This window comes from Rhagoletis zephyria, unplaced genomic scaffold (assembly GCF_001687245.7).
Source record: "Rhagoletis zephyria isolate East Lansing unplaced genomic scaffold, Rhagoletis_zephyria_1.1 Rzeph_scaffold_00505, whole genome shotgun sequence".
Taxonomy (NCBI): domain Eukaryota; kingdom Metazoa; phylum Arthropoda; class Insecta; order Diptera; family Tephritidae; genus Rhagoletis; species Rhagoletis zephyria.
In genome coordinates this window covers 125,392-138,239 of record NW_016157589.1, presented here as the reverse complement: position 1 = coordinate 138,239, position 12,848 = coordinate 125,392, and the positions used below count along the sequence as shown (strand labels likewise).

The 12,848-nt window shown below is 34.8% G+C and overlaps 1 protein-coding gene across 1 annotated transcript in view; it reads right to left on the bottom strand.

Moving 5' to 3' along the window:
* LOC108360028 (uncharacterized) overlaps positions 1-12,848 on the bottom strand; it is a 165,562-nt gene that overhangs the window by 66,879 nt on the left and 85,835 nt on the right. Inside the window, exon 3 of the mRNA XM_017612169.1 lies at positions 11,248-11,456. Within this exon, the coding sequence (XP_017467658.1) occupies positions 11,248-11,456 (209 nt within the window). The remainder of the gene's footprint in view (positions 1-11,247; positions 11,457-12,848) is intronic.

The following is a 12,848-nucleotide window of genomic DNA, read 5'->3' as shown; positions in this document are numbered from 1 at the left end:
TTTTCATTCTGATCATTTATGTATACATTTGTCTATATCTATCTCGATTCGTTTTGCCTGTTACAAACAACCGTTATGTGAACAAAGTTATAATACCCTTGTGCACAAGTGCGCTCGGGTATAAAAACAGGTAACATAACTGAGAAAGAATTAACAAACTATTTCATGTCTACTCTCTATTCGAATTCGGCATTCACAGGAAGAAATTTTCCATCACTTAAAAATAGTTTTTACTTTTTTTTTTTAATAAAATACTATATATATTTGAAGTGTACTATATTTTTCCATTTTTTTTGAAAAAGTACTATAAATATCTTAGAAGATGTTGGCAACCCTAGGCTCAGATGTCAAAATTCCTTGGACACAAACACGAAATACTGGCAATTTGTTTTTTTAGACCGCTTTTTTTCAGAGCTGCATACGGGCCTTTAGAACATTTTGGCTCTTTTTACTTTTTAAAATACATATTTCTTTGCTGGACATTCTTTCCATTTTATTCTTTTTATATACACATACGCAAATTGAGATCGGAACATTACACGCAATTGGAGAATGAAAATTGGCTTTCTGACTTAATGTTCTTTACCGATATGATGGAACATTTGCAAAACCTGAATTTGTCTCTGCAAGATAAAAATAAAAATGTTTTGGATTTGGCGCAAATTATTTTAAGTATTGAAGCTAAACTACGTATTTTTATTCATGTTCTCAAAAAAAAAGAATATTTCATTATTTTTCATGGCTAAAAAAAATATTGCACATGATTTAAAAGCAGATTTTTAAAAAAGATTTGCCGATTTGAAATTACTTAAATGTGCGTTTGCATACTTCATAACAATGATGGGCACACCTAAATACTTTTGTACTTAAAGTACCACTATGGGTACTAAATACACAAATACTTAGTATTTTGAGAGGACTAAATATTCAAGTAAAAAGAACTTAGGTATTTAGGAGCTGCTAAATACCCAAGTACTATTTACACACAAAACAATAAACAATACTTAGGTATTTAGGTGGTGCTAAATACTCAAGTAAAAAGTATTTAGGTATTTAGGAGCTATTAGATATTAAAGTAAGAAAAACTTGAGTATTTAGGAGCTGCTAGATACCAAAGTACAAAAAACGAAAGTATTTAGCAGGCGCTAAATACTCTGGTCCAAAGTACTCAGGTACCTTGGGGATGCAAAATACTTTCACTAAAGTACCAAGGTATTTAGTCGATGGCTAAATACTTTCAAACTAAATACTGTATAATTTAGGAGAAAGTTAGAGAATTAACACCTCACCCTACACTCACCTCAACTTACTTTACCATAACTCACTTCTCCTCAAATCAACTCACCACATACAAACTGACCACACCTCACCTAAACTCACCACACCTCCTACNACACCTCACCTAAACTCACCACACCTCAATTTGGGAACTGTTTCTGCATTTGAGAGATTCGTCAAACTAAATCAGGATTTTCAAGACTATTTCGGGGTTTTCGGGACTATTTTGGGATTTTCGAAGCTATTTCGTAATTCTTTAGGGATTCCCGGAAACTTTGTTTGAGATTTTCGGGATTCTTTAAAAATATTTAGGGATTTTTGGAACTAGTTTCGTGATTTTTGGGACTTTCGAATTCTCGGAGTTAATAGCGGGACTTTCGGGAATATTTCGGAGTTCTCGGGATTTTTGGGACTCCTGGACTATTTTTGGATTTTTAGGACTAATTTCAAGTTACTGGGACTTTCGGGACTATTTCCAGATTTTTGGGACTTATTTCGGATTTATGGGGTTTTCGGGATTCTCGGGATTAATTTCGGGACTGTTGGGACTTTCGGGACTATTTAGGGATTTTTGGGGCTCTCGGGATTATCGGGAGTAACCTAGGTATTTTTGGGACTTTCGAGACTATTTTCAAATTTTTGGGACTTATTTAGGATTTTTGGAACTTTCGGGTCTATTTCGAGATTGTCGGGAGTAATTTCGGGACTTTCGGGACAGTTTCCATATTTTTAGGAATTTTGGACTACTTCGGGATTCTCAGGAATAATTTCGGATTTTCGGGCGTATTTCGGGTTTTTGGGACTTTGTTTTGGATTTTTGGGACTTTCGGGATCATTTCGGGATTTTCCGGACTAATTTAGGAACTATGGGACTTTCGGAACTATTTNCAGTTTCCTGATTTTTGGAACTTTTGGACTACTTCGGGATTCTCAGGAATAATTTCGGATTTTCGGGAGTATTTCGGGATTTTTGGGACTTTTGGGACTGTGTTTTGGATTTTTGANTTTGGAACTTTCGGGTCTATTTCGAGATTATCGGGAGTAATTTCGGTATTTTTTGGACTTTTGGCTGTATTTTGGAATTATTGGGACTTTCGGGCCCATTTCGGGATTCTCGGAACTAATTTCGGGACTTTTGGGATTTTCAGGAGTAGTTCGGGATTTTTGGGACTTTCGGGACTATCGGGAATAATTTAGGTATTTTTGGGACTTTCGGGACTATTTACAGAATTTTGGGACTTATTTCGGATTTTTTGAACTTTCGGGATTATCGGGAGTAATTTAGGTATTTTTGGGACTTTCGGAACTATTTCCAGAATTTTGGGACTAATTTAGGATTTTTGGAACTTTCGGGTCTATTTCGAAATTATCGGGAGTAATTTCGGGATTTTCGGGACTTTCGAGACTATTTCCAGATTTTTGGGACTAATTTCGGATTTTTGGGACTTTCGGGAGAAATTTAGGAATTTTTGGGACTTTCGGGACTATTTACAGAATTTTGGGACTTATTTCGGATTTTTGGAACATTCGGGTCTATTTCGGGATTGTCGGGAGGAATTTCGGAATTTTTGGGACTTTCGGGAGTATTTCGGAATCTTTGGGACTTTCGGGACTATTTCGGGCTCATAATGACTAATTTCGGAACTGTCGGGACTATTTTGAGAGTCTCGGATCTAATTTTGGGAATTTCGGCATTCTCGGGACTAATTTCGGGATTTTCGAGACTACCTCAGTATTTTTGGGACTCCCGGGACTATCTTTGTTTTTAGGCCTAATTTTAGCGTTTTGGGATATTTGAGGCCGTTTAGGGATTTTTGGGACTAATTTCGGATTTTTGGGACTTTCGGGACTACTTTTTGATTTTTGAGACTTTCGGGACCATTTGGGAATTTGGGACTAATTTAGGAACTTTAAGACTTTCGAAACTATTTCAGAAAGTCCCAAAATTCTCGAAACTAGTCCCACGAATCCCGGAAGTCCCGAAAGCTCCAAAGTAGTCTCGAAAATCTCAAATTAATCCCGGCAGTCCCAAAAATCCGAAATTAGTCCCAAAATTCCTAAATAATCCCGAAAGTCCTGAAATCAGTTCCGAGAATCCCGAAATAGTCCCAAAAGTTTCAAAAATCCAAAATACTCCCGAAATTCCCAAAAATCCCGAAATTACTCCCGACAATCCCGAAATAGACCCGAAAGTTCCAAACATCCAAAATAAGTCCCAAAAATCTGGAAATAGTCTCGAAAGCCACAAAAATACCTAAATTACTCCCGATAATCCTGAAATAGTCTCGAGAGTCCCAAAAATCCCTACATAGCATCGAAAGTCCCAACAGTCCCGAAATTAGCTCCGAGAATCCCGAAAGTTGTAAAAATCCGAAATAAGTCCCAAAAATCCCTAAATAGTTCTGCAAGTCCCAAAATTCCTAAATTTTCCCCAAAAATTGAGAAATAGTCCCGAAAATCCCAAAAATCCGAAATTAGATCAAAAATCCCGCAATGCTCCTGAAAACCTTGAAATGGTCCCGAAAGTCTAAAAAATCCAAAAGAAATCCCAAAAAAATCGATATATTCCCGAAAGTCCCAAAAATCCCGAAATCAGTTCCGATAATTACGAAATAGTCCCAAAAATCCTGAAATAGTTCCGAAAGTCCCAAATTTCTTAAATTAGGCCCGAAAATCCCGAAATAGTCCCGCTAGTTCCAAAAATCCAAAAATAGTTCTGAAAGTCCCAAAAATCCCGAAATTCTCACGAAAATCCGAAATTATTCCTGAGAATCCCGACATAGTCCCAAAAATCTGGATACAGTCCTGAAACTCCCAAAAATCCCGAAATTACTCAAGACAACCTCGAAATAGACCCGAAAGTCCCAAATATCCCAAATTAGTCCCAAAATTCTGGAAAAAGTCCCGAAAGTCCCAAAAATACCAAAATTACTCGCGATAATCCCGAAATAGTCCCGGGAGTCCCAAAAATCCGAAATTAGTCCCAAAGATCCCTAAATAGCCCCGAAAGTCCCAACAGTCCCGAAAATATTCCCGAGAAGCCCGAAAACTCCATAAATCCGAAATAATCCCCAAAAATCTGGAAATAGTCCCCAAGGACCGATATAAGTCCCAAAAATCGAAAAATAGTCCCGGAGTCCCAAAAATTTCGAAATTACTCCCGAGAATTGCAAAATGCTGCCGAAAGTCCCAAAGTACCGAAAATCCCGAAACAGTCCTGAAAGTCCCAAAAACTTGAAATTAGTTCTAAAAATCCCAAAATAGTCCAGGAGTCCCAAAAATCCCGACAATCTCGAAATTCTCCCGAAAATCCCGCTATTAATTCCGAGAGTCCCGAAAATCCCAAAAATCCCGAAACTAGTTCCAAAAATACCTTAATTTTGTGAAGGTCGTCTCGAAAATCCCGATATTAATTCCGAGAATTCCGCAAATCTCAAACCCTAAATTCATAAAGAATTACGAAATAGCTTCGAAAAGCCCAAAATAGTCCCGAAAACCCAGAAATAGTCTTGAAAATCCTGATTTAGTCTGAGGAATCTCTCAAATCCCGCAACAGTTCTCAAATTGAGGTGTGGTGAGTTTAGGTAAGGTGTGGTGAGAACGGGTGTGATGAGTTCAACTATGGTGAGTTAAGATTTGGTGGATTTTGGTGTAGCAGTAGGTGTGGTGAGTTTAGGTCAGGTGTGGTGAGTTTGTATGTGGTGAGTTGATTTGAGGAGACGTGAAGTGAGTTGTGGTAAAGTAAGTTGAGGTGAGTGTAAGGTGGGATGTTATTTCTCTAAATTTCTCCTAAATTATACAGTATTTAGTTTGAAAGTATTTACCCATCGACTAAATACCTTGGTACTTTAGCGGAAGTATTTTGCATCCCCAAGGTACATGAGTACTTTGGACCAGAGTATTTAGCGCCTACTAAATACTTTCGTCTTTTGTACTTTGATATCTAGCAGCTCCTAAATACTCAAGTTTTTCTTACTTTAATATCTAATAGCTCCTAAATACCTAAATACTTTTTACTTGAGTATTTAGCACCACCTAAATACCTAAGTATTGTTTACTTGGGTATTTAGCAGCTCCTAAATACCTAAGTAGATAGTACTTTGGTATTTACAACAACACAAAATACCTAAATACTTTTGTACTTAGTATTTAATACTTAGTAAATACAATTTTGCCCATCACTGCTTCATAAACCCTTTTTTATGTAACATAATTGAGGATGAATTTACAATATCCGAAATACTCCTTTTTAAGAAAAGCGAAGAAGAATTGGAGTTGCTGTAATCAAAAGAAGATAAGGCACTGGAAATGCAACATAAAGCTTTACATTTGCGTCAATTTCGGCAACAAGTACCAGATTTAAAATATCCGCTGTTGAAAACAGCTGCGTGCCGTATATTTTAAATTTTTTGTACAACGTATAAATGTGAGTCTTTGTATTCTACAATGAAATTCGTAAAGTCAAAATATCGTCCACAATTGAGTAACCAACATTTAACAGAACTGTTACGAACGGCTTTAACTGACGTAAAACTAGATTTTGAAAATTTAGCAAAAGGGATCTTTTGAATTTTCTTTAATATCTACATACATATCTTACGTACATTAGAATAATAATAAAATCAATGTTTTTCATCTCTAATAATAATTTTATTTAACATTTTTGTTTTTGTTGTTGTTTTTGTGGCTCTTTGTATCATTTAGAATTTACATGTGGCTCTTTTTGGTCTCGGCCTTGCCCACCCCTGGTCTATGTGTTTTGACAGCCGTTATCGATAAAAATTAGAGAAGACAACGATTTGTTCTTGATGCACATGGAGATTGGATCTGAATTACCTACGAATGAAGTGATTTGTAGGGATGGAAAGGTCGACTCTGACTTTAGTCGAAAGGCGACTTTTTGCTAAAAAAAGTCGACTTTTTGGAATCGACTTCAGTTACCTCAAGTCAAACAAGAATCGACTTTCACACGATGACTTTTCGACTTTTGTTTTCTCTCTGTCTCTTTGTATTTGATGGTAACATTTGTAAGTTTAACATCCTATTACGATAGTGTAGACCCAATGTTATTATTTTATTTATTAGTATTATAGATTATTATGGCAACACTGCCACTTTAATCATGTAATAAACAAATATGGCAATACGATATTTAAATAAACGCCCTTCAGCAACGAGCGTCCATTACTACACACAATTTTATAATGGCTCCCAGTTTTATATGGTTTCACTGCTCAAAAATTGATAATGGCAAAAAAGTGAAGTGTAATCTTTGTGGAAAAGAGTTTCTATTTAATAAAAGCACATCAACCATGCTGAAGCATTTGCAACATATTCAAAAAATAAAGAAAAACAATCACACAAAAGAGGAAGCGACACTAATAATAACTCAGACATTCAATCTAAAAAGGTAAATTTAAAAATTTACTAAACTTTTTTAATAGTTAACTTTTCTCTTATATTACCTTAATCTAATTTATTTTAAGGCTTTAATGGCTAAGGAACCACCTGTTTCTCCAGTTTCTTTAGAAACTACAAGCACTCCATGTCGTCAGTCACTAATAACAGTTAAACCCAATTTCCAGGGACCTATGGATCGGTGTATAAATAACGCCAGTTCTTTCTCAGGTAAAAATTAGTACTTTTATACAGCATATATTCTTATTTATACTATATTTTAGGTGGCGGGTATCGTCATGAACAGATAACTACGGCTCTCCTTAGGATGATTGCGGTAGATAACATGCCTCTCTGTACTCCGGAAAGGCCAGGATTTAAAATGTTTGTAAACAAGTTACAACCTTTATATCACATACCGTGTGAGCCGTCGTTAAGTGCAGCTATGAGTCGTAAATATCAAGACTTATCAACCAAAATAAAAGTTGAACTTCAACAGACTAAATCAGTTTGTCTTACGACCGACATTTGGACCCACCAGCATACCATGAAAAGTTATCTTGGTTTGACAGTACATTACGTAAAAGGTTAGTTATTAATTATGTAGTAAAATTTGTTGCACTTAGTTATTATTCAAACATTTAATATTCACTGAAACATATATCGGTTATATCTACTTATTAGAAAATGATATGAAAACGGTTGAGTTAGGCGCTTATCACATGGAAGAACGAAAAACCATTGAAAATTTGAGTACAAAATTGAGAAAAATATGCAATGACTGGGGTCTGGATGATAATAAAATTGCAGCTTTCGTGTCAGACGGGGGTTCTAATATTAAAGGGGCCATAAAAAGTGAATTTGGCGAAGGAAAACACATATCATGTTTCGGACATGTTATTAGTAACATTGGCCAGCGACTTGTCGAAATAAATATTACCCCACCCATATCTGAATCTGAAAATAAAATAATTGAAATACCTATTGATGAAGATGATGGTATTGAAAGCTTTGATGACTTAAACGTAGATAACACTAATGAGCAATCAACTTTGCGTGGACTGTTGACAAAAGTCAAGAAAATTGTAGCATTTTTTCGCCATAGCGAAAGAGCTACTACCGAATTAATATCTTTGCAAAAGGATTTGCCTGCAAATTCTCGTCTTAAATTGATTCAAGAAGTAAAAACTAGGTGGAATTCATGCTACGAGATGATTGACCGTTTCATCGTGCTTGCGGATCATGTCAGTAAAGTACTTTTGCAAGTGAAGATAGATAAAACTTCTAGAGCTAAACCACCTAATATGATTACTGGCGAAGAAGTTGATGCGTTGATTGATGTGCGAGACGTTTTAAAACCTCTTGTGCGACTTACCCGAGAAGTTTGTTCGGAAAAGAATGTTACATTGAGTAAATGTATTCCTTTAATTTGCGGGCTTAAGATGGTAAGTTACAATTAAACTTTAAAATTTATTCATTGCCTTAAAATTTAATCTGTATTTACAGAAAATTCAAGGTTTGGCTCCAGATACTTCAATTGGACGACAACTGAAAAAAAACTCTCTCAAGAAATCGAATTTAAATATGGAAACATTGAATCTGTAAAGTTATATGCTTGCGCGACACTTCTTGATCTTCGGTACAAAAAGTTTGGATTTCAAAGTATTCGAGAATCTGCTCGGGCGATAACTAGTGTTGGTAAGTTAACTCACTAACAACACATCGATTCTGATTTTTTTACAGATATGCATTTAAAGCAGCCATATGGGCTCAATTATTTTTTGTCTTTAAATATTAAAAAGGCGTGTCGGCGATTGCCTTGCTTCATGAAAACCAAAAATGTTTGATCATTTGTGCCTCCACATCTTCCAGCTGAAGCATTATCTAAGGAAATTAAAAAAATGTATTCACAAATATTTTGGATACCGCTAGACCCACTTTTTCTTAGCTACCTTATTGCAATAAAGTATAAGAACAAAGATAAAAATTTTATATAAATAAAAAAAATAAAAACTAAAAAAATTCTTGTCACTACCCTGTAGTCAAATGAACTAGTTGTAAACTACCTCACAACTGGTATGAACCGCATGCCCAACTAGTCAGCCAACTATCTTTTTTCCATGCAATCAACTGGTATTTTTAACATGGGGATGTCCTACGAGATGGCAATTGTCAGATTTCGGTTAGAAATATACCAGTCTCATACTAGTTCAAAATAGACAGAAAAATACTAGTGCATTTTTCATTAAATGTTATTAAAAGAATTAGACCTTAGACAATAAATACTACATTTTTATCTTTTTTAATAATATTGAATATGCAAAAGAAAACATTTAAGTTAAAAATAAAATGAATTCTTTAGATCGTTTTTGAGTGAAGTAAAATAAAAATAAAAGTTTTCATTCAAATAAATTAAATTCATTAACTTTGCACATTTCCGTCTATTATTTTAAAACAATTTTAAAAGTAATAATTAATGTTTAAAATTTGAGATTTGGATTAGAATAAAATAAATAAATAATTCAAGCAGTTGTCTATAGTTTGGCTTGTTGATTGATAATAGAAATTTATCAAATAATTATATTAATCGAGTAATTAAAAAAAGTCAAAAAGGATTGAAAATGATCAAAAATAACAAAATAATGATGTAACTAAAATTAATGAATTAATTAACATTTAACATTTAAGTAATTAATTATTAATCATTAAAAAGGTGGTAATATCGGTATTTGATCAGTAAACGGTTATCAAAAAAAAACATGCTTTAATTAATAATCATTATGAATATTAATCATTATTTAACAGGACTGGTATAATTGAATACGTATTCGATTTAATGGTTTCCAATACATATACCTAAATAAAAATCATAATATTTTGTGTACTTCATTGTATTAAACTGTCGAAGTCAAATAAAACAGGGCATGAATAAATCGTTTTATACTTGGTACAAGTCTGGTCATTTTCGAACTAGTTCGGTTTCTATCAGGGAATTCTAGTTGTAAACTAGTATTTTTTCTGACTAGTTTGGGATTTCACTGCAGGGTATGAACTGAACCCGAGACCAACAACGTGCTAATCGAAAACGCATCCATTCAGCTACAGTAGCTATTGACACAGCAGGGAAAAAATAAATTCTTGAATTTATTTTCAAAATTTTTATTTTAATTAAATTTAAAATATCGAAGTTTCACAAAAAAATATATGTAGTGATTTTCAAACTGTTGACGACACTACGATAGTCGACGCCATAGTATGCAACTAAAATACAAGAATCAATGTTTTGACGACATCGTTTTTTCAATATCGTTTCAACGACTATCGTGTCAAAGTTATGTGATGCATGCCAAGTTAAATATTTTTTTTTACAATTTAATGTACCCTTTCATTTTACTTGTCCGGCTTAGGTGATCTTGTTAAGATTGAAAGAAGAGGAGCATTGGAAGCAACGACCAATTTAGCAAATATTAACGAGGAAGAAGATATAATTGCTGTTCAAGAAGAATCCCACAAAAAAGATGATGATGATGATATATGGTCCTTTATTGATGGTGCTGTGAGCTGCAGTTACCCTCAGGCAGATACAGACGAAGCTGGAGGACTACCAATCCAACTGCGTCAGTACTTAACACGCCCAGCTGTAAATCGTAAGCAAAACCCTAATCCATTTATTGTTTGGGATTCAATGAAATATGAATATCCACACCTATGGAATGTTGCCAAAAAGTTTTTACCTATCGTGGCAACTTCCGTACCCTGTGAAAGGTTGTTTTCGCATGCCGGTCTTATTGCTAACCAGTTAAGGAGCCGATTATCTCCTCAGCATTTAAATGAATTAATATTTTTGCGATCAGTAGATGAGCAAATGTGGTTTTCTTAATTATTTCGTTGTAATATTTAATTTTAAAGTTCAAAGCCAAATCGCGTGCAATTAATTGAAAAAATAAAATTGTTTTGAATAATTACCAATAATTGAATGTTCATTACTTAATAGAGGTAGGTATTCATTCCTTTGCAAATTTTCAAAAAGTCAATTTTAGTCATAAAGTCGACTTTCAGAGGTGGAACCTGAAAGTCGATTCCGAAGTCAAGAATCGATTCTGCGCTCGTCTTTTCCATCCCTAGTGATTTGATCTCAAAATTTTGTATGGCGAATTACGTGATTCGGTTCGTAATTGGGCGCCAATTACGAATGAGAGAGCTTATTAGGAATAGGAGAGCGGATCACTTGTCGTGGAAACATCGTTTAGCGAGTATTTCATGTTTTTCTGTGTATACATATACGAGCTACAAAAGAACACTCGCTTAAATGATGAAATACATGCAAAGCAATAACACAACTCGGCTATACCTCGCATAATTACTCAATTCTCTCGTTTTTTGCGTCTAAATTCCGTTAAACTAAGCACATGTTTCATGGCAGATACCAACAGGGTTGCTTAAGTAGCTAAAAGGAAATTTTACCCGAGTTGAGCGTTCTTTTGTCGCTCGTGTACAAAAAATGCAAAAAATGTTTTTCAACAATTTGATTCTTTAAACTATTACAATATTTTCAAGAAATAGCATACTTACCTCAACATCAACTCCCGGTAATGGAAATACTTGCCCAGGTGGCATATCCCGTGGTACGTAGCGATAGAACTCAAAACCGTCTTTGTACCATTTCACTGAGTACAGCGATTCACCATCCAAATCGTATTTGCAGCCAAGAACAGCATTCTCATACCGCAATATATGCTTTGGTATACGCACTTCCGTCATGGACAAACTGAGGCTAGTATCTGTATTACAAAAACAATAAACCGCAAAAATATTTAATTCACACACATATCTATGTATTGAATTCGAAACAAAAAAAAAATACATATACCTACATATGTATTATTTTGTAAAACAACAAACGTGTAAAGAATGTGCAACCAAAGAACAGCAAAAAACTTTAGCAGAAATATACACCCAGTGGACCAAATGCTGGAAAATGATAACGCACGTAAGCGAAATGCGAGATTTAACCCGGCAGAGCTCTCGCAAATGAATCGGGGAAACTATAGCAATATGATTCATATGTCATTCAGTTTGAGGCAGTGAAACTTTCATTTACGATAGTTGCAAGAAATAACGTTAGTCAGCAATTGGTGATATATTTTGAGAGGTTGTGTGGATATTTCTAGGGATAAGGATAAAAGACTAAATACGATACGTTTTCGATATCGCAAACGGTTCGCAAGAAATAAGGGTTGAAAGATTTTTATTTGTTTCATTCCCATTTTATTCCCCATTAATAAATATTTTTTATTATTATTTAATGCTATTTTGGGTTTATATATACCGTTTAAACTAAAATTCGGACATATAAAAAATTAAAAGCTCAAATTTCAGATACATAACTTAAAAGTATTACACACTTCTTTGGCAGCTTAAAGGAGTATATTTTTTGAGTATAAATAAATTAAAAATTATGAGTTTTGAATTGTGTAGTTATTGCACAGGACCATCGATATGTAAATAAATAATTTACTAAGAACATTATCTTTTAGGTATTTTTGAATTATGTATAAGTGCAGCCGTGCAGATGTGTTTTCCAATCGCTCCGGTTATAAGATAATTTTAGAGTAAAATCTGCTAAAATTTGTAACGCGCGATACGAAGGCATCGGCCCTCAAACGATGCGATTTACACCTGCCAGTGTTTTTGCAAAAAGCAAGGTAAGCCAAAGAAGCACAGAGCAAATCGCAACAAATCAAACTCAGCGATGAGTATGCTGCGCAGCCCACCACCAACTCGAAGCCAAAAACAACTACAGTATCGGACTAAAACCGACACTGTAAGTCAAGTCATACAAAAGAAAGACAACGACCAGACATCTGCAGCGGGTGCATGATTTTCGTGTATACTCGATCATCTAACAAAACCCGTTTTGCATCGTTCTCTGTATACGAGCAGAAGTATTGTTCGTTATCGACTGAGCTCAAGACGAACATGTTGGCCACAACACCCGATTGCTTTTCATACATACTTGATTGGGTTCGGGTGCTTTGCAGCTCAATATACCCGGGTGTTCGAGTTTCAACCCGAGTGTGCACAAAATTTTCTTGATTGGCTTATGACGTTTTTGTTTCTACAAAAAATGTTGCCTTCTCATCGCGGTGTTCTTAGTTTTTGTGCGTAGAGGG